Below are 19,205 nucleotides of genomic sequence, written 5' to 3' on the forward strand. Positions count from 1 at the left end.
TTCGCACATGCCGCGTGTAATTCGGTCCAGTAGTATGGTCAGACTAACTGTTATTCGTTTTGCAAAAGGTTTTTTAATAATATATAACATTTTCTTGAACAATTTTAAAATCAACTTTCTATTAGAATAATTTAAGCGTCACCAGATTTAATATTTAATACCATATCTTTGTCATCTTATTCAGTAAAAATAGTTTAACTCTCGTCGCAGCAAACCTTCGGACTGAACGAAAATACATTAGGTCCATCGACTGTTTATTTTAACTGATTTACATAAAAAGAAAATTTACACTTGGACCAACGGTCAGTATGAATTCATATTTGCCCAATGAGTTCTAACGGTTGCTGCTATTAGAAAAACAGTAAATTGTAAAAATATCAACATTTCAGAGAGACATAGCACAAGCGATAGGAATTTATTTATTCTCCATGAGGATTACATAATATGTTACTACAGTACTGTAATAGCATCTCAATACCCAAATAGCGTGCAGACATGTAAAATACGAAATAATTAAAACATTAAATAATATTTTGAAGATTTAAAAATATTCTTTACCTACGTCATCTGGTGAATCGGGCTTTCAAATTAAATGTAGGTATGGCTTTGTCTATTAGTTATCAAAATCGTAGATATTAGTTAAGGACATTCAAGGTTTTTTTATATTTTAGGGACCAGTATGTTTGAATGGTTTTCCACCAGGTCTTAACACAATGAATCCGATAATCCGATTATGGATTATTCCCCGCAGATACATTTGCTGAACGCGTTTAACACTAGCTGTGAAATAATACATCTTTGCAGACAAAAGGCCAAACCAAATACAGAGATATCATTGCACGAGTCAATGATAAAACATAGCACGTAAATGTATCACTATCTCAATATGGGTATTTCCCCGCTAACGGACGATGTTTTGGAAATTCCCGCAGAACAGATAGCAGAGAGTGCATCAAGTGAAATTCCAAAAGAAAGCTCCACAGCGCATGTTGTATGGTTGGGCGTTCCCTACTTTCCTCTGAGACATTGACTTACCAACAATGGTCTAGGAGTCAGCTGGAAGTGAAATTTCGGGGTTTCCATTGCGTCATGGTCGTCACTGCGGTCTACAAATCATATGGACCTTCCTTCCGTGTATTTATGATTGGTACTTTATGAGTTGTAGCATTGAATATTGATGTAGACATTTCTGTGTCAAGCTGTAGCCAATGTTAACATAACAATGAAGGGGGACCGCGCCGAACTTGGACAACGACACACGCGGACAACGTTAAAGTTGGACAGATTAAGTTTCCAGGGTTGTCGTTTGCGTGCAACGTTACCCTTGGACACATTTGAATGTGTCCAGATTCGTCGTGTCGTGCAGCGCCACCCCTGGACAACTTATAAATGTGTCCAGGTTCGTCGTTTGCGTGCAACGTTAAGCTTGGACACATTTGAATGTGTCCAAGGGTAACGTTGCACGCAAACGACAACCCTGGACAACTTAAAAACTTGTCCAGGTTCGTCGTTTGCATGCAACGTTAAACTTGGACACATTGAATGTGTCCAGATTCGTCGTGTCGTGCAACGCCACCCCTAGACAACTTATAAATGTGTCCAGGTTCGTCGTTTGCGTGCAACGTTAAGCTTGGACACATTTGAATGTGTCCAGTTTCGTCGTGTCGTGCAACGACGAATCTGGACATTTGTCTTAAGTCTCTTGTTTTGGGACCTGACTGTACATTCTACCTGTCAAAGTCCATTGTTTGGGATTTCGACCAAGGCCCCACTAGAAAAAACACGCCATGCTGAAGGTTCATGACGTCACACTAGTGGATAGATTCACTGCAATATCCCATATGTTTTAGGTAATAAAGCTGGCTGTTTTCAGATTTTACGGTTACATTTTCGTACAACTATCCACCACTGTGACGTAGTGTTGCACATAGTCGGTATTTTTGCATACATAAAAGTAAACGAATATTTTCTGTTCCCTACGGACGGAAAAACTAACACTTGCTCGGAAAACAACACATGTGTGTAGTATAAGTCTACTTTTTAATCGGTGAATAGCAAGACAACTAAATCGCTGAACGATAATATTTCGTGCTTGGTGACTGGCGCATGTCTGGAACCGCCTTTAGGATAAAGAAAATGCATCCCTCAGGCTTTTGTTTTGCGTTGTCCATGTTTGTCACCAATCTTTCAGATCAGTTGAACTATACTTTTTCTGTTTTCATAGCTTAGTATTATTTTTAATTTTCCGGATATTATGGATTAAATATGAATGAAATAATCATGACAGTATTAATAAGATTACATATACGTCTAACGTTGCCAATCGTAATATAGTTTCAGGCGACTATTTCAAAATATCTGTTTGGTTTTCAAGCCTCTTAATTTCACATAAAATTATTTTTGATTGGAATGTGTGTATAAAGACCAGACTTTCTTATTATTAGCATGTAAATATTGTATATGTTGTCTATACATAACTAATATGAAACGTAGATTTCTATCTTCAAACGTGACTTAATAAAAAATAAATAGTAGTTCAGGTTTATTTAAAAAGTATCGGTGCTATTTGCACATTTTCACACATTTTGTGTGACTGCACAAAAACGAGTCATTCGTATTCCGTTCATCTCAAGTAATTGAAAACCATTGTAGGCCTAAATAAACTCGTATTATTGACACATTAAAAATTACCAACATAAAGATTCTGCATTTAAAAATGGTATCATTACAGTATTATCATTTTTAAAGCTGCACCATATTATAGGCCTAAGAGTTGATGTTGTAACGGTTAATCACATATTTTTTAGTTTATTGGCCTATATTTAACATCGGATTTCCTCTACAAATTAGACGCATCATACAGTTTTGTGTTAGGCCAAAAAAGGTTACGTTCATTCAAAACTAATGAATTCCACTGATAATAAATCTACTGTCAGAAAATAAGTATTTTTGTATACATAAAACTGCAAATAAACACTCCGAAGACTCTAAGATGTGATTTTCTGCTGTATAATGTATTTTCTAATGCTGATTTTAAGGACTTGCAAAAAAAGTCATGGTCTTTACTTTATGCTTTTGAGTCTGGAGCATATTTATACAAGTGTTAAGAGGTTAGTTTTCTTACTGAATCTCATTAAAAATATGTCTAACGAAAATAAAACAATCATGTTTAAGGTAAACTAAACTATTAATCTGGAACTCTAGTTAACTTATAAAACATATACCTTGCCTTACGTGTAAATCATGTTTATTTAAAACTAGCTAAGTACCCGTTCTACGCACGGCGATAGTGTAGTCCTCACCATTGAACACTTTATCCAATTTGACATTTCCATTAACAAAAGTGCTCTTGACTTTTTCGTGAAACACTGAGTAATAAAGACATTAATGCGTCACAAACAGACACACACACGAAAATTCAGAATTTAATTAGTTAAGGAATTTGCTACAATTTAACCATAGCAAAGTACATATAAAATCAGTAAGCGCCGTCAATGAGTGGAAACCTAATTTGTGTAAGCTAGTGACGACGATGATTTAAAAAAAATGTAAGTTTCCCAGCCCTAAACAGCACTGATTCAAGGTTTTCCCCGGTTATCAAAAATCAGGAACAATTTGATACACAAAGAATCTCCGGTTCCTGACCTGGATGATGCCAAGCTATTTAATTTCATTTGCGGTTACACATTATTGCACTTGCGATTAATTAAATCCGCTATGTAAGGACAATTTTTTTTAATGTCACTTTGTTTGGCTTTTATTTCAAAACGTGATTGAAATTGTTGCGGTATTTGTAAACAACATAATGTAAACATATCAGTGACAGCTATATTTACAAAGTAGTGAGGCCATATTGTAATGGCTAAAGACACTCCCGCCAACCCCGTGAATATATAAAAATGATTTAAAGTAGTGAGGCTATGTTTTATTGGCTAAAGACACTCACGCCAACCCCGTGAATACATAAAAATGATTTAAAGTAGTGAGGCTATATTTTATTGGCTAAAGACACTCACGCTAACCCCGTGAATACATAAAAATGATTTAAAGTAGTGAGGCTATATTTTATTGGCTAAAGACACTCACGCTAACCCCGTGAATACATTAAAATGATTTGAATCTTGATTTTATGTACTCTCGTTTTTCCGGAGATGGCCGCGTAAAATGCCTTCTGGGCCGTGACAGACAGACAGAAATTGAGATAAGACTTGTTTCGGCTAGTTTAATGTATAACACGTAAAAGTAACCAAAAAAATATATAATTCAGAGAAAACTATAATTTTATTTATATCGATTTGTCAGTATTATTTGATCTGTGATCATCAGACGATAGTCTATCCTCTCTACTATGTTTATTTAGTATATTGGCTCGATTGTAAAGGTATGGTATGATTAATAGTTTTATTTACTTTTACGTCATTTTGTAACCATCATGGCTACCCACAAGGTCAATGTTAGAATTTAAAAAATTTGAGTTACTTTTACATTATATAGGCATTATTAGAAATTGAGATTGTTTCGTTCAAATCTTTCCAAACATTTGTCGAAAAAGCTTGGTAAGTTTGGCAAAAATATGTTTAGCCGTTATTGAGTGTGATAGTGTTACAACGTTTTACATTGAAGCTGATCCGAAAGAGCTTTGCTTCGCTCCGCTCAGTTATTAGAATCGAACTAGTAAACCTCTGGTTTACATGAATCCTGTGTACAAAATAATAATTTAATCCTAATATTATCGGTTCACTTAATATAGATTATCAGGTTATTGTTTATTGACCAGAATCATTAAAATATATTACATTGTTAAGACTGACTGACAAATAATGCACTCTGATTCGGATTCTTTGACCCTTAACGAGTTATTTTTACCCGCGAGTCTGTGACATGAGTTAGATATTAACCGATTTTACTGGTACCTTTAGATGAGACTACTAGCATAGATGAAGTACTAGTATGTTTCAGAAATCTGTAGTAACTAATATGTAAAATTGGTAACTAAATGAATTGTTCTAAAAGTAATTTCAAAACAACATCATGTTACTGTTCAAATTTCTGGAATGGCCTGTTGTGAAAGAAAAATCTAAGAATTGCAAATTAAGCCCATTCGTAGTAACGTGCGTAGGGATTAACGGGACACCCTTGTATTATGGATGTAGTATCATACTTCCTTTACCTTTCCCAGTACTGACAGTTTATGGGTTTGCTTATATCAAACAATAGGCCAAATACTTTGCACCAGATGTCTACGACTACATTTTACAACAGGCATTTCGTTCACTTTTCCCAGTAACAATTCATGGTTTGTTCCTGAATTAACAATAAGGCATATTGTGTTTTTGTTCAAATACAAACGAGAGAAATTCATCCGTATTCACGGTCGGATTGGAGGCCATAACATCTACATTAATGTAAAGCTATTGCTGCGGAAATAGTCTATTATATTTAGGCGTAGGTACAACGAAACAACTACGATAAGAGAACGATTGAATTTAAAGATGGAGCTTATTGAGCCTCCGTTTGCCTACATTTAACATATGTTTTATTTTGATATAGGCTATTTATTTATTTTATGTCATGAAAAGCATTGTTTTCAAGCAAGATATTAAAATATCCCTAAACATTGCCTGAAGGAGTTGTTCATGTGTTTCGGGCGTTTACAGTATTGCTCGTCTTCATTTTCTACAAATATCAGGCAGTATTTGAGAACGCATTCTAAAGTTTTGCTTGATATGATACTTTATGCGAATTAGGCATTTCCTTATCAAACAAATCCGCGAAAACTACTTAGGTTTACTTATCTGGCAAATTATATACCCCAAGGCATTGCAACATTCTGATCATTACAACATGACGATCGATCCTACCAACGCGATCCTGCCAACACGATACTATCATCAAAAATATTTCAAATAGTACAAATGTTAGGAAGTAAAGAGTGTTGGGAATTATATTATATTATATCAAATTATATTAAACTAGCGGAGCATCCGTCCTCCGTATGGGGTTGGCATAAGTATAAAATGCTTATTGCAGTTATCCTGCTTTGCGTTTGCAATGGGGGAGGACACAGTTTGATAAAATTTTGTTAATAAATTTACGGTATGATATAGTGTAACACATCTACTATTGTCATAATGTTCTACTATTACACCTTAACAGTCGAAAAAAATAAATTATCAAACATTCGCACAATATCACAAATTAATCATTAAATTAAAATCTCAAACCTAACTATAAACAATCCTACCTTGACAGTTCTCATTTTGTATCACAGCGTTTTGTTGCTGCCTAAGTTCAAATTAGCTGTGTGCCCGTTCTACGTACGGGGATCTATAGGGTAGTAGTCAGTTGAATGTGACAAAAATCACACAATGTTGGGTTTTTTGGACATTTGTAATTTTATTTCATAAAGTCGGTAGGCCATGTATTCTATGGAAAAAGTACTGGTATCAAGGATCGTCGTCGAAAAGGTTTTTTGATGAATAAATAGGTAGGCGTACGTATCCAAGAGATGGGCTATGAATGGGCCTATTTCCTGTATGGTCCAGCAATTGCATTACACGGTGAGAAGAAACAGAAAGGGACACATTGGAAAAGCAAGTTTAGCATCATCCGTAAACCTCTGTTAACAATCACCCACTAAAGTTTTGATTTTTTTACTTTACACTTTACACAATCGCCATTGAAGTGCCGTCAATGAGTGGAAACCTTGTTTGTAAGCTATTGGCGACGATCATTAAGTGTCCCAGCCATATACAACACTGATTCAAGGTCTTTTTTCTGGTTATCAAAACTCTCTCAGTTAGTTACTGTTTTTTGGCTAGGATTGAAAGTTTATATTTGGAATCTCTGATATCTCATAATTAATTTTACTTATTTAAGTTGTTCATTTTTGTGTTTAAATGCAAGCAAGACACTTCTCTCGCTACAATAGAAGGCCTAGTGGTAAATAATTATTAATTCTTCCAAATACATTATGAGCTATTTAAATGTATGATTAATTGGCAAGAAGTCAGACAGCATCTTAAAGATTTAGTCTCAAATGCAACATCTGTTATGATCTGGAACTAAGTTTATATTTTCCACTACAATTTTCTTACAAATTCTAATAACCAAAAAGCTTTTAGTATTTTGTTAGCCATTTCATGACTGACACTTTTGTATGCTGAGGTGGCCACTTGGCAATGGCAGGTTTAAACTACTAGGTGGCGTTTGCAGAAGCATCCACAAAATTGGGTGGAATCATCAAGGGTTCATAATATATTGTTTTTGTCATACTACATAAAACAGTCGTTTTTAATGCATGCGTTGCAGGTCTTAAGTAGCATTTTTACTCTTTAGGGAGTAAGAATCATTTTTAGGCCTCTATGGAGTAAAAATCAGCTGTTGTCAACTCAGTTGTAAATTTCTATCGTAAACGATTGCATATATCGAAAATATGTATCGATTCGTGCTTCGTAACCATTTTAACCTACAGTCTACAGTCTCTTCCCATAACATTTTAGCATTGCAGATACATTAATCAATTCCCACACTCAACACTGCTCACCTTTATTACTTCCTTCACCACCCCCTACATCCGTGCTATATCCGTGATTCGCAACGAGAGAGAATATGTTCCATAGATATACTGGATTAAAAGAACCAACGAATAAATAAATAAAATTTCGATAGATCAGCAGCCTGATCATTTTCAAATTACTTTTCGTATAAATTTATACGATATAATGAAATAAATTACGTTATACATTTGAAAATTCCAATATTAAGTGTATTCATAAGAATAACGTAGACACTTTTAAGGCAGGCAGGGTTGAGCCCTAGGAGAGTACTCTTATGGAGAATAAGTGAACTGTTGTTTGCTTGTTTATAAACAAAATATGATCAAATTTGGAAAATGTATTTATTTATACTATACTGTCAACATTGAACTATAAAAACACCTTACAGCCTTCCCTGTAGCAGCATACACAAAAACTCGTTAAACTAATGTTATAGTAATAGGGAATAAATATTTCATTTTTAAGGAGATATTTTATTGACAACTCAGTCAGACTAAAGTATAGTAGCTTTTAGTCTGCAGGTTCGTTGTGGCGGGTGTAGTTATAGTTCCGTAACGGTTTTGCAAAGTATTGCCCGTAGTGGATTCACTAACGATCTCAAATACACGCCTGATATTTTGTCATTGTGTATCACCGCTATTTTGCTGCTTTGTTCAAATAATCCTCAAACGAATCAGTTTTATTATTTCAACCTATGTAGGTACGATATGTGATCGTAGGATACGATAGACTGCACATTGTGAAACAGGTTTAGTCGAGCAGGATCCATTTACACATACCGTAATTAAATAATCCATAACAATTTGACTGCTCTATTGCAGTTGTTTCGCCACGAAAACGTTAAAATCTAAGGCATCTGTTTGCTTCATTTTGTTAGTTTATCCATGTTAGAGGTTGACGACTGATACGTTCAATCATTGAAAAACCAAGGACAAACCCCCAGACAAAAACACTCCACATATTTCGTTTCTATAAACCATTAACAAATTTTGATTTCAGCCGCAGCTCCATATTGCAAATGTACGTTTTGAAGATTCAAATGTGCCAAAAACAATGGACAGCTAATTACTATTGAAGGGCACTAAAAATCACTTAAATATGGCAGTTTTAAAATGAGACTTAATTAACTTTTCTACGACATTTAGCAACACGTATATTGAACAAAAGCTGTAGATTTGAACCGTCCGTTTGGGACACGGTGTATCCAGGTCCCATATGTTTTAATTTTTTATTAATATCCAGCAAACATTTACAACGACCAAATAAACATGCAATTAAATTTCCGAATTTATAATGTACAATGTGTTTCGTGGACTATGAGTCACTACAACACAGTGTATTAGTAACAGTGTGTTAGAAAGAAGCCTTGTAACAATAAGGCGTATTCACGGCATTTCTGTTTTAGGAAGCTCATTCAGAGTTTACCAACCGAGCGAGACTGAGAATTTGATGAGCCTGGTGTACAGTCTATTCAAAAACTAAAAGTGTCCAGGTTCGTCGTTTGCGTGCAACGTTACCCTTGGACACTTTTGAATGTGTCCAGTTTCGTCGTGTCGTGCAACGCCACCCCTGGACAACTTAAAAACTTGTCCAGGTTCGTCGTTTGCATGCAACGTTAAACTTGGACAAATTTGAATGTGTCCAAGGGTAACGTCGCACGCAAACGACAACCCTGGACAACTTGAAAACTTGTCCAGATTCGTCGTTTGCATGCAACGTTAAACTTGGACACATTTGAATGTGTCCAGATTCGTCGTGTCGTGCAACGCCACCCGTGGACAACTTATAAATGTGTCCAGGTTCGTCGTTTGCGGGCAACGTTAAGCTTGGACACATTTGAATGTGTCCATGTTCGTCGTTGTCTTCTTTTATCGTTGTCTGATGGAGGCGGTGTCTGCTTTTAACGTAGTCCACGTTTAACGTTGTCCAACTTCGACATCGTCCCCAATGAAGGTATAGTAGTTGAATGAAGTGTAACCGGCATAGTTGATGTTAATCATTGCACGATTTCATATACGAGCACTTTTAACAATACAAATCGAAAGTAGAGCACACCATCAACTACACCATTTTATGTCAAATGTATTTATTTGACGGACCCAGCTGTTCTTGATCATTGGGCTCAGTAAATGGTCCTGACTTAATGGAACTGCTGGTCTTAGTCAGTAACAAAGCTACAGAAGGCATCTCTCCATTCTACACTCATCCTCCACTTTTTTGGTTGAAATACGCACATAGGTGGCGTCCCCATCTCAAAATGATAATGATAATGACTAATGTCACATCAATTAACAAAGTATCGAAATCTTAATTAAGAAGATAGTGTTCCAAGACAAGAGTACACACACATTCTGAGTGGGATTTAACTTCAATTTGAATGAAATTTTCCATGTTTCCCCGATTCCCACGTTAAAGATAGTCCGGTTTCAGTATGAAAATTTAGATACTGGATTTTACTTGAATCGCCGTCAGAGTGCTCTGATGACAATTATTAATTCATGTAATATTGATGTAATCGATGTACCAAAGCAAAATTTAAAGCGAAATGTTAAATCTTAGCGTACGTTCTTAAAGTCTAAATTATGTCTAGGACGCTTGGCAAATCACCTAGATAGCGAATTGATTAACAAAATTGTCAACCCAACATAAGTAAATCAATGTACTGTAGCTTTGAATCAACCTTCTGCACCAGATGAATTTGATTTGAGAAATGATTAATGGTTAACAAGTAAAAAACGCAACTGGAAGATTGTTCCAATTCTTTTTACTAAAAAATCTAAACACGGTTCTACAATATTAACTAGTCTCACTACTATATATATGAGTGAAATATATTAGGACAACATTACCTTAAATCAGAGTTTCCCTTAATTAACAGTCACCATTTTAAATAAATAACAGTTTAAAATTACGGTAAAAATTGTCACGATTAAAAATGACCTTAGAGCATGGCCATGGCCTTTGGAGTAATTTTCTATAGTTTCCTCCTCACTAACACTAACGTCACTACCCATGGGGTGTATGGTGTCTTCTATGGGGCTTTCAATGGCCTCTTCTTCTTCAATTTCTTCTTCTTCGTCTTTATCTTCTTTCTCACATTCTTCTCTTTGATCAATTATGTCTTTTTGCTTTTCCTCAGTATCTACTGTCTTAACGTCCCCAATTCTACTCCAATCGTGAGCCGCACACAAGCCAGGATACGTTTCGCTACACTTGGTGAACAAAGGACATCCAGAGCATGGTTCCCCCCTTCTGTAAACCCGCAACCCCCTCAGATTGCCCCCGGGGACGTAATTACACACAAGTTTGTACTCGTACTCTATATCAGTCACCCATTGTACAAACCCACACCCCAACTCCGCCGTGGACCCCCATACCAGCTGGGTGTAGTGGGCAAACTTCGGAAGTTCTTGATCTGTAGGATTGAACCCGTCAACGTCCCCTGGGTAGTTCTCCACCTCGTTGAACCACCCGGTGATGAAGTACTCGATGACGTCAGCTCTGTTGCGACGTCTGCCCGGATAGTCCACGCCCTTCATCCACGCAGTGTTCTGTCCTACATGTTTCGCGTGGAGTGTTCGTCTACACTTGTCGTGGCCCAGTACGTCACACTGGTCGGCCCATCTTTGTGCGATGATGGCTGCCTCTCGGTCCCAAATCACTTCCAGCATATCTGCGGCATGAGGCTGGTCGTGGTCTCCAGAAGCTATCTTTTGCCGATGACGGTTGTGCAGATCCACGATGAGTTTCTCCTCTTCCTCTGACAACCCCCCCTGGAACTCCCCACACTCCGGGCCGCCCCCTGGGAGGTAGTCGCACATGGTGTGGTTGACGTCGCCACAACTCAGGAGGCAGTAGTCCAGGGTGATCAAGGCTTGGTTAGGAGTGATGAGCCTGAAGAGGGTCATCACCAAGATGAATCTTGTTGAAAACATTGTCACTGAACACGACTCATTTTGATCACCTTTGTCTTCTGACCACACCAAAGTTTTCTAAAAGTAGAAATTACCGGTCTATTACTTTATCACCTTTAGTTTTAATCGATGTTAACAACATTATTATAGTTTTATCCACACGTACACATTCACTAGTCAAACACATCGTCTCATTTCATCTGATCCTCAAGCTATTTAGCTTTACCGTCAACATTTTCACGACTTGTACAAATGTACACGACGGAAGACACGTACACACTCAGTTCCGCGTCAGTCAGGTTCAACACGCAAACTTAGACTAGAGTCTTTATCAATTTTATCAATTTGGTAAACAAATGCCAGTCGCAACTTTACTCGAGTTTCCACGTGCTTTGAATCTAGAACATTGCCTTTATTTTTGAACTAGGAGTATTTATTGTAAATTCGATTAAGTTTTTGTACTTTTTTAAGAGTTTATTTTAGGAGTAGGCCTGGATGATCAAATATTTTGGACTACTAGGTCATTCGTGAGTAAGTAGCTCCTAATATGTGTTTATACATAATTTTTATCTTAACAGGTAACATAACGTATATTAGTTATGCTCAAAAACTCATAGACGCTACATTTTATATCTACTTTGAATGATCACTGTTTTCACACACAATATAAATAACAAAAACTACACTAACTGTGCACCATTCGGCAACCAGAATGTTTGGCACGACGGAATAATGCTTAAATTACACTATCATTATTCAGTAAATCGTTTTTAGCTACTATAATGGTTATGCACGTGTACATTAAGATTTGACTTGTATTTTGTGTGCAAGACGCTTTTAACGCCACAAACATAAGCGTCCAATATAATGAAGCTTTTAACGATGGATTAGCTGTAAAATTTCATTTCAAAACTTAAGAAAATTTTTTTATGAAAACCATAACATGAAGGGCACGGAATGGATATCATTCCCTTCCCTCACTAATTCTCAAGCACGCTTTGGACATGAAACGGATAAAAGAGGCTGGTATTGAAAATTTTTTTGACTCTTTTGAAAGAAAACTTGCATTTTTCAACGTTAGGAAGCTGATAAGACAATTTCTAAGTCTGCCACTTCGAGTTAGAAAAGTTGTCCAGTTCGTCCAGCCATTAGCCTACGATAAATTTGTGGTGTTTTTCTCCCAATGAATTCAATCAATCTAGAGCAAAGCATTCAACCATGGATTAACTTAAGCCCATTTAAGTGAAAAGGGTCAATGAATGATCTCTCAATGATTAGTTTTCAAACCTAATCATTAAACACGCAATATCAATGTTCTCACAAACTCTTCAAGCGTGCTACAAACATATTAAATTCAGACGGATCCATCTCCTCGTTCTGTGATAAGTTTGTTTACAAAATATAGCATGTTTGTGCTACTCTGAAATCACACCGAGACAAATACATATACCTAAAATGAGTTAGTAGATAAGGTGCTAACTTACTTTTTGTATTTATTTTTATTGAGTAGTTTCCGTCAGTGCTTCTTTAGAAGTTTACACATTCAAAAGAACTATAATTTCTCAGCATGGATGATTATTAGAAAATACAAATCATACGAAACCTCTAAGATGAGCATTAAGCAATTTAATACTATTATCTGTCGATGGGGGGGGGAGAAAATGCTCATTGGACAAAACTTATACAGTATTTAATTCACCGAAATTTCTTAATCGTTTGCCAGAAATTTACAATAGGTGTCGTTCTCTCATTCTCTCCTATTTTTGCCTGAGATTTGTAGTAAACGATATAACATGAGTCCTGAACCAAAGACCCGTAAGTTATCATTGCAATGGAGATCGACGAGGTGAAACAATGACCTTGTCCAAAGATTAAAATCAGCTGTAAATAATGCCTCGGTCATAATCACAGCTGACTGGCTAAGCTTCGTTAATACAGCCGCTGGAGTAATTTATCAAGAACGAAAATGCTTTGTGTATATTGTATTTTGGGAAGTTTGAAATTGTTGTTAAACTGTCAACTTAAAAGTTAATTTCAAATTAGAAATTTCATTTTTGAGTAAAATGGTACGTAAATTAACGTATCTACAGATACGTTGTACTCTACACTTCGTTGTAACTACAGTGTACTACAGTACACAGGAATTCAAGGCTTTTAAGGGAAATATATTTCTGAGCTGCGTGTGGAGAACCGTATCCACTGAGTTTTTATTATTAATTGATTTTAACAGGATGAAAACTTAATGTATATTTGATCAGTAGACCTACACAGTGTGATCATTTGTTGAGACACAATCATTAATGAAGATTGACAGTCAAACCAATAATTTGAGAAACCTTCATTTCTTGTTATTTGTGTATGACAGCTATAAAGAGGATTTAAAGGTAAAATATCCTTTTTACTGTTAAAACTTAATATTAATTAGTTGGAAAATCTGAGTACTACAGTTGAAAAATTAGAGTAATATAGTTGGGAATATACTTTGACATGGCTAACGCTGATTGTATTTGGTTAATTTGACTAAATAAATTACTTATGCAATCTGCGTAAAATAGCTGAGAAATTCTAAGTATCTCCCGCCCCAATATTTTTTTCGTGCGACGCCCCTGCAGTCTATGACGTCACTTATCATCTCCCGTAGTTCCATATACTTTTGACCACAAACAGCTATGGCAGGGGGGGCACCAGCTTTACGTAAAGATATGTTGAAGAATGGTCGGTTGTACGAGTTTTTACGACAGCCATACCACAAGACTATAAAAAAAAATCATTTGCCAATACCATTTTGTCTGTTCCGTTTAAACTTCCAATAATTACATAGATCTATCCCAGTGTAAAAACGATCGAATAAAGTCCACTACTTCCTAGAAAGGTTCGTTCTGTTACATACTGTTGCATACTGTTACATACTGTTACATACGCTCTGTTACATACTGTTAACTTCTGTACCGTTAAAACTTTGTACCTGGGTCGGATAACTTATTATGGATCGGATATGTTATTCCGACCTTGAACAAATCCCATGAACAAACACTGGAAGTGACGTAAACAATCGTGAGCTGAGATTGCTATTTGAAGGTTTTAGAAATAAATTACAATCCATTCCACCATAAAACTGTACATTCAATATGGATTGAGTCATTTTATGAAATGGCTTGTGCGATCATACTTTTTGTTGCCAATAATAAATTAATTATTTTAATGGATCGTTGTATTATTGTAATTAGGACTACAGTCCTAATTTGTTGTTTTATATTGTAACTATTGTAGGGGAAGGAATCTTAGTCAAGACGAATTGCAATAACGAATATGGGTTAACAACTCAAGGAAATTACAGTTTGTTAGTTTGTTGCGTATGACTGTATTACCTTCTGAAAGTCCGTTTTCTCATCACTCCAGAAGGGGAAGGAATCTTAGTCAAGACGAATTGCAATAACGAATATGGGTTAACAACTCAAGGAAATTACAGTTTGTTAGTTTGTTGCGTATGACTGTATTACCTTCTGAAAGTCCGTTTTCTTATCACTCCAGAAGGCTCTGATAAGTCGCTTGTGTACTGATAATGGGACCTCATTACTCACTTTCCTTTCCTACTTCAAACGACGCTGACTTGACAGGTAAGTCACTAGTTGTAGAGGAAAGAAACGAATAATCACTAAATAAATAGTTTTTAAAATATACACAAACGAGTACTTCAATTTGTTATCAGTTAAGATTGTTCTGGACGTCATCAAGTACAAGAAATAATATTGGATTTAGATAAGTTATGTGCCGCTGCCACAAAACTCTTTCAATAGTACGATAGACTCGTTGGCAACAAGAACAGTAAACAATGCCTGAATGGTGGCACGTATCATGTTAATTGGTCCGGAATGGGTCTAATTGGACCGGAGTGGCGCGAGATGCTGTGTTAAGATCAGCTGCGGTCGCTGAACTGTAAGTTCTCGTGTCATAAACACTACTTCTTCGTCTTCTCTTCCGAAAGAGGCTGCGCATTAGATTAGGTCACCCATAACGACCGAACTCTGTCGAAAATTGACATATGATAAGTTATTAGCTTTTGCCTAAATTGGACTTCCTCTACTTAGGAACTCCCAGAGCTAATGCAGTTAATATTCCATTGTGTTCTAGAAGGGTGAAGATTTTGTCACATTCTTTGAAATAGTGTTACAAATTATATTTTACAATTGTGACTTGTTAATGATTACCGGTATTAAGTTTGATGTCACTTAATTTGTTTGTCTACGCAATTATACATGCCAACTTGTCCCAAGTTCTAGAAACCATTTGTATACATTTTTTGTAATTTTCTGGATATTTTCATTGAAGGATACGTCCCCAAATTAATCACACTCATCGAACTTTGAGTTTATTGTGACCGTAGTGTGACAATAGTCCTGAATTGAACAATAATTTCTTTATGTAAATTGGACGAGAGTTTACACATTTAATATGTTAAATACCTTCTTCTACCTGCAGAAACTAAAAAAGTATAACTTTCTCAATTTTCCAAAAACCACTAATCAGAGCTTAATAGTACCTAAATCGTCTTTTAGAGTATTTTCTTCCAGTGTTCTCTGATAAATTTCTATCATATTTTGATGGGACATCACAATAAGTGAACACTGTTTGCATTCAAGTTTTAGAATAGATTAAAGGGGTAGACATACGTCTACTGCTTTAATCTGTGGTTTTGGTTATTTCTGTACAAGATTTGATATAGAGTCCTGTCCCTTAAATTCTATAATTGCAAAACCAGTTATCAAACTGTTCAACTCTTAGTTGACTATCAATACATTAACATTTCGTCATTGACCAGGTGAATTTTAAACCATAATTTATGTTTGGAAAAGACCTTGTGCAAGTTTACGATCAAACTGTTAAACCAAATTACTATGATAAAAATGAACAATTCTTCATTCAAAAGGTTAATGTTAACTTTTCATGTATGGAATCGTGCAGAGTTTACTATAAACATTTCCAGCCTAGTTTACAACCATAAATATATATTTCGTCACCAGACTAATTTTAAACTCTGTATTTGAATCAGTGCTTAAAGCCACTAAAGCCGATAACAGTTGAGGACGGATTAGGGATGTATTTTGGGCGAGTGACGTAAGTTCAGATTAGACACACCCCACAGTTGTAAACAACTGCAGCGTCTTCGCCTGCGAGTTTAGCGTTTTGCAGATTTTTTCCAAACAGCGGCAGAAGTGCTATCGGCCTGTAATCCGCACGAGATGGTCGGTTCCCATCGGTTGACCGCCGCTCGGGTAATGACTCCTGGATTTCCCCTGGACCTGGTTGTGGTTGTTGGAGGCCGTGGCCGTGAAACGGGAATTCCGTCAGTCAGTCGCAATATGCCGTCCCTCCTGCGTCCAGGTAGGATTAGCTTTTGTTGGGTCCAGAAGTAATGGTTTTTAGTGTACTGTAGTTTGCAATATTTTTTATTGTTCTATTTGGCCAGTGGTTATGGAGTTAGGTTAGGTGTGACTATGGATAAAACTAGACATTCCATTTTCATATTAAAGCTATCAGACTTCCCATCTATCAGCTGTAGCTACCAGCTGTAGCTATTTTTTTTATTAAGAAAGAACGTAGTTGTGTGAGCCAGTTACAGAATGCGTTAGTGTCTAAAATTATATTGTATACCTTATTTTTGTTTGCTGGCCATGTTGATGGGCCATAACAGTTGCTATAACTCATCATAAGTCATTACCTAAGTTTGACTTGCTAAAAAGATGGTGTATTCGACAGAATTTAGTTATTTAGATCAGCACAATCTGTAGGTCACATCAACTACAACGATTTGGATGAACAAATCTGGCTACAAATGAGGGGATGGAATGTCTATGTACTTAGAGTAAAATATACTTTGCACAGTCTCAGACATAGGCTACTGAGCTGGTGCAAATTACTGATTTATGTCGAATGTATACCGAATCTACAGAACTTGAAGGTCTACTACTCAAACACTGTTGATATAGCTGTAGCGACTTTTAAATCACATAAAATAATGTGGTAACAAAATCTAAGGGAGGAATTATATTTTTGCTCATAATACTTTCGGAGTAGCTCATTCAACTATGTTCTTAAAAAAAAAATACGAAAATGTAGGCCTATGTAGTTGGTCCAGTCCAACAGGTGGGATATCTTCTCCAATCCCCTATCGAAAATGATATACTGCTATGTTCTTAGTCTGTAGTTTAAAATATAAAATATATTATTGTGTTGATGATCTGCATTGGGACAGTGGTTTGAGAATCATTTTGTAGACTCCTTGAAAATAATAGCAGCGGTTTAAACTTAATAGCTAGAAAATGCACTAATGTTCCTTATTTCGAGGTCACATACCTCGAGAATGGAAGGTTCTGCATATTTACTTCAGCTCAAATTATATATTGCGAGTAAACTGAGTAATTTATTGGTGAAAATTAGGAAATCATAGTTCTAATAGATGGTTCAATTTTTGGGACATAAGATGTAATGTTTATGTGTGTACAGTACTGATTATCCTCTAATATCTATGGCGCGATCTTATAGCGCGAATGAGGTTGGAGACGTGGTTTTCGCGCAAAATAGCTCAAACTTCTTTGTGAATAGACTCAATTTGTAGCTCTTTAAAAATGCTCAAATTGTTTGCAAAGTTATCAACTGATCTTCTATACATAGGCCTATATTCAATAATTCTAATTGCCCTGCTACTAATGAGTAATTTCAAGGATACCCTTGCCCAAAAATGTAGTCCAATGACAAAAAGAAATTATTTTCCATTTGTATATCATGTTTGTAATATCATGCTTCGCAACCATCGAGCAAGAAGAAATCGATTATTTGCAATATCATTACCAAAGAATATGTGGTTTTCACCATGACTTGCAGTGGTTTGTCAGACCTACAATTGAAAATTTGATTACCATCATGTAGTGAATTGAAGGAAATCCCGCGCTTTGCTTGGACGAAATCAGTTATCAAAGTGCTTATTAGAACTTTAAAGTTCTTTCGAGTAGTTAAATAATTATTACCGTTTAAGGTTGTTAACAGTGACTCGAGCTTTACTAGCTTCGAACTAAATTACGTTATGACTTAACTTAAACATTACTTTACGTTTTTAGAGTATGTTATGACACGAGTGGCAAAGCAAACTACAAAAAATACTGGACTACCATACTGTTATTGGAACAGCATGCAACATCAACTTATTTTATAAGTCTATAAAGTGAGAATTGAGAAGTTTGTGATTCAATAATATCGAGGATTTCGTGTAATAATCTAAATCTCTCTTATAATTCATGATTTAAATCCTACACACTTATCTATCAACTTGGCAAAACCAGTGATCAATAGACCGCATTGCATTGGCTTAAATAATTGTTCTTTTATTGTTGGGTAAGTCCCAGGATTACTCATGTGTTAATTACTATCATGTATATTCATATTTAGTACAGTTATAAAACTTTGTTCTCTAATACAACCTAATCTTCAATGAATCCCGCTTATAATCTTGCCTAGGATTGACGAAATTGGTAAGAACATAGTATAAAGTAAATCCCTATTGGCTAAAATGTGTTTACTTTGGTTGCAATTAGTACAAATAGAGAGTGGGGAGTGAGCTGGTCTAGCGGTAGAGCGCGGGACTTCGGTCTCTGAGGTACTGGGTTCAAATCCCGCCAAATCACAAATGGATTTGATCTACGTGATAATGCCGCAATTCCTAGGCCAAGTCTGAAGT

The 19,205-nt window shown here is 36.0% G+C and overlaps 2 protein-coding genes across 2 annotated transcripts in view; one reads left to right on the top strand and one right to left on the bottom strand.

Moving 5' to 3' along the window:
• Nucleotides 1–10,426: 10,426 nt before the first annotated feature.
• Nucleotides 10,427–11,494, bottom strand: LOC128985311 (venom allergen 5 2-like). Its single transcript, XM_054404703.1, has one exon. The coding sequence runs from the start codon at nucleotides 11,492–11,494 to the stop codon at nucleotides 10,427–10,429; it is 1,068 nt and encodes a 355-aa protein (XP_054260678.1).
• Nucleotides 11,495–15,035: 3,541 nt separating this feature from the next.
• LOC128985312 (NF-kappa-B inhibitor cactus-like) overlaps nucleotides 15,036–19,205 on the top strand; it is a 36,639-nt gene continuing 32,469 nt past the window's right edge. The window contains exon 1 of the mRNA XM_054404704.1: nucleotides 15,036–15,090. Coding sequence (XP_054260679.1) covers nucleotides 15,036–15,090 — 55 coding nt within the window. The remainder of the gene's footprint in view (nucleotides 15,091–19,205) is intronic.

The sequence above is a fragment of the Macrosteles quadrilineatus genome, unplaced genomic scaffold (assembly GCF_028750875.1).
Source record: "Macrosteles quadrilineatus isolate MER2022 unplaced genomic scaffold, UCM_ALF_1.0 Scaffold_2__2_contigs__length_208266976, whole genome shotgun sequence".
In the NCBI taxonomy this organism is placed as follows: Eukaryota; Metazoa; Arthropoda; class Insecta; order Hemiptera; family Cicadellidae; genus Macrosteles; species Macrosteles quadrilineatus.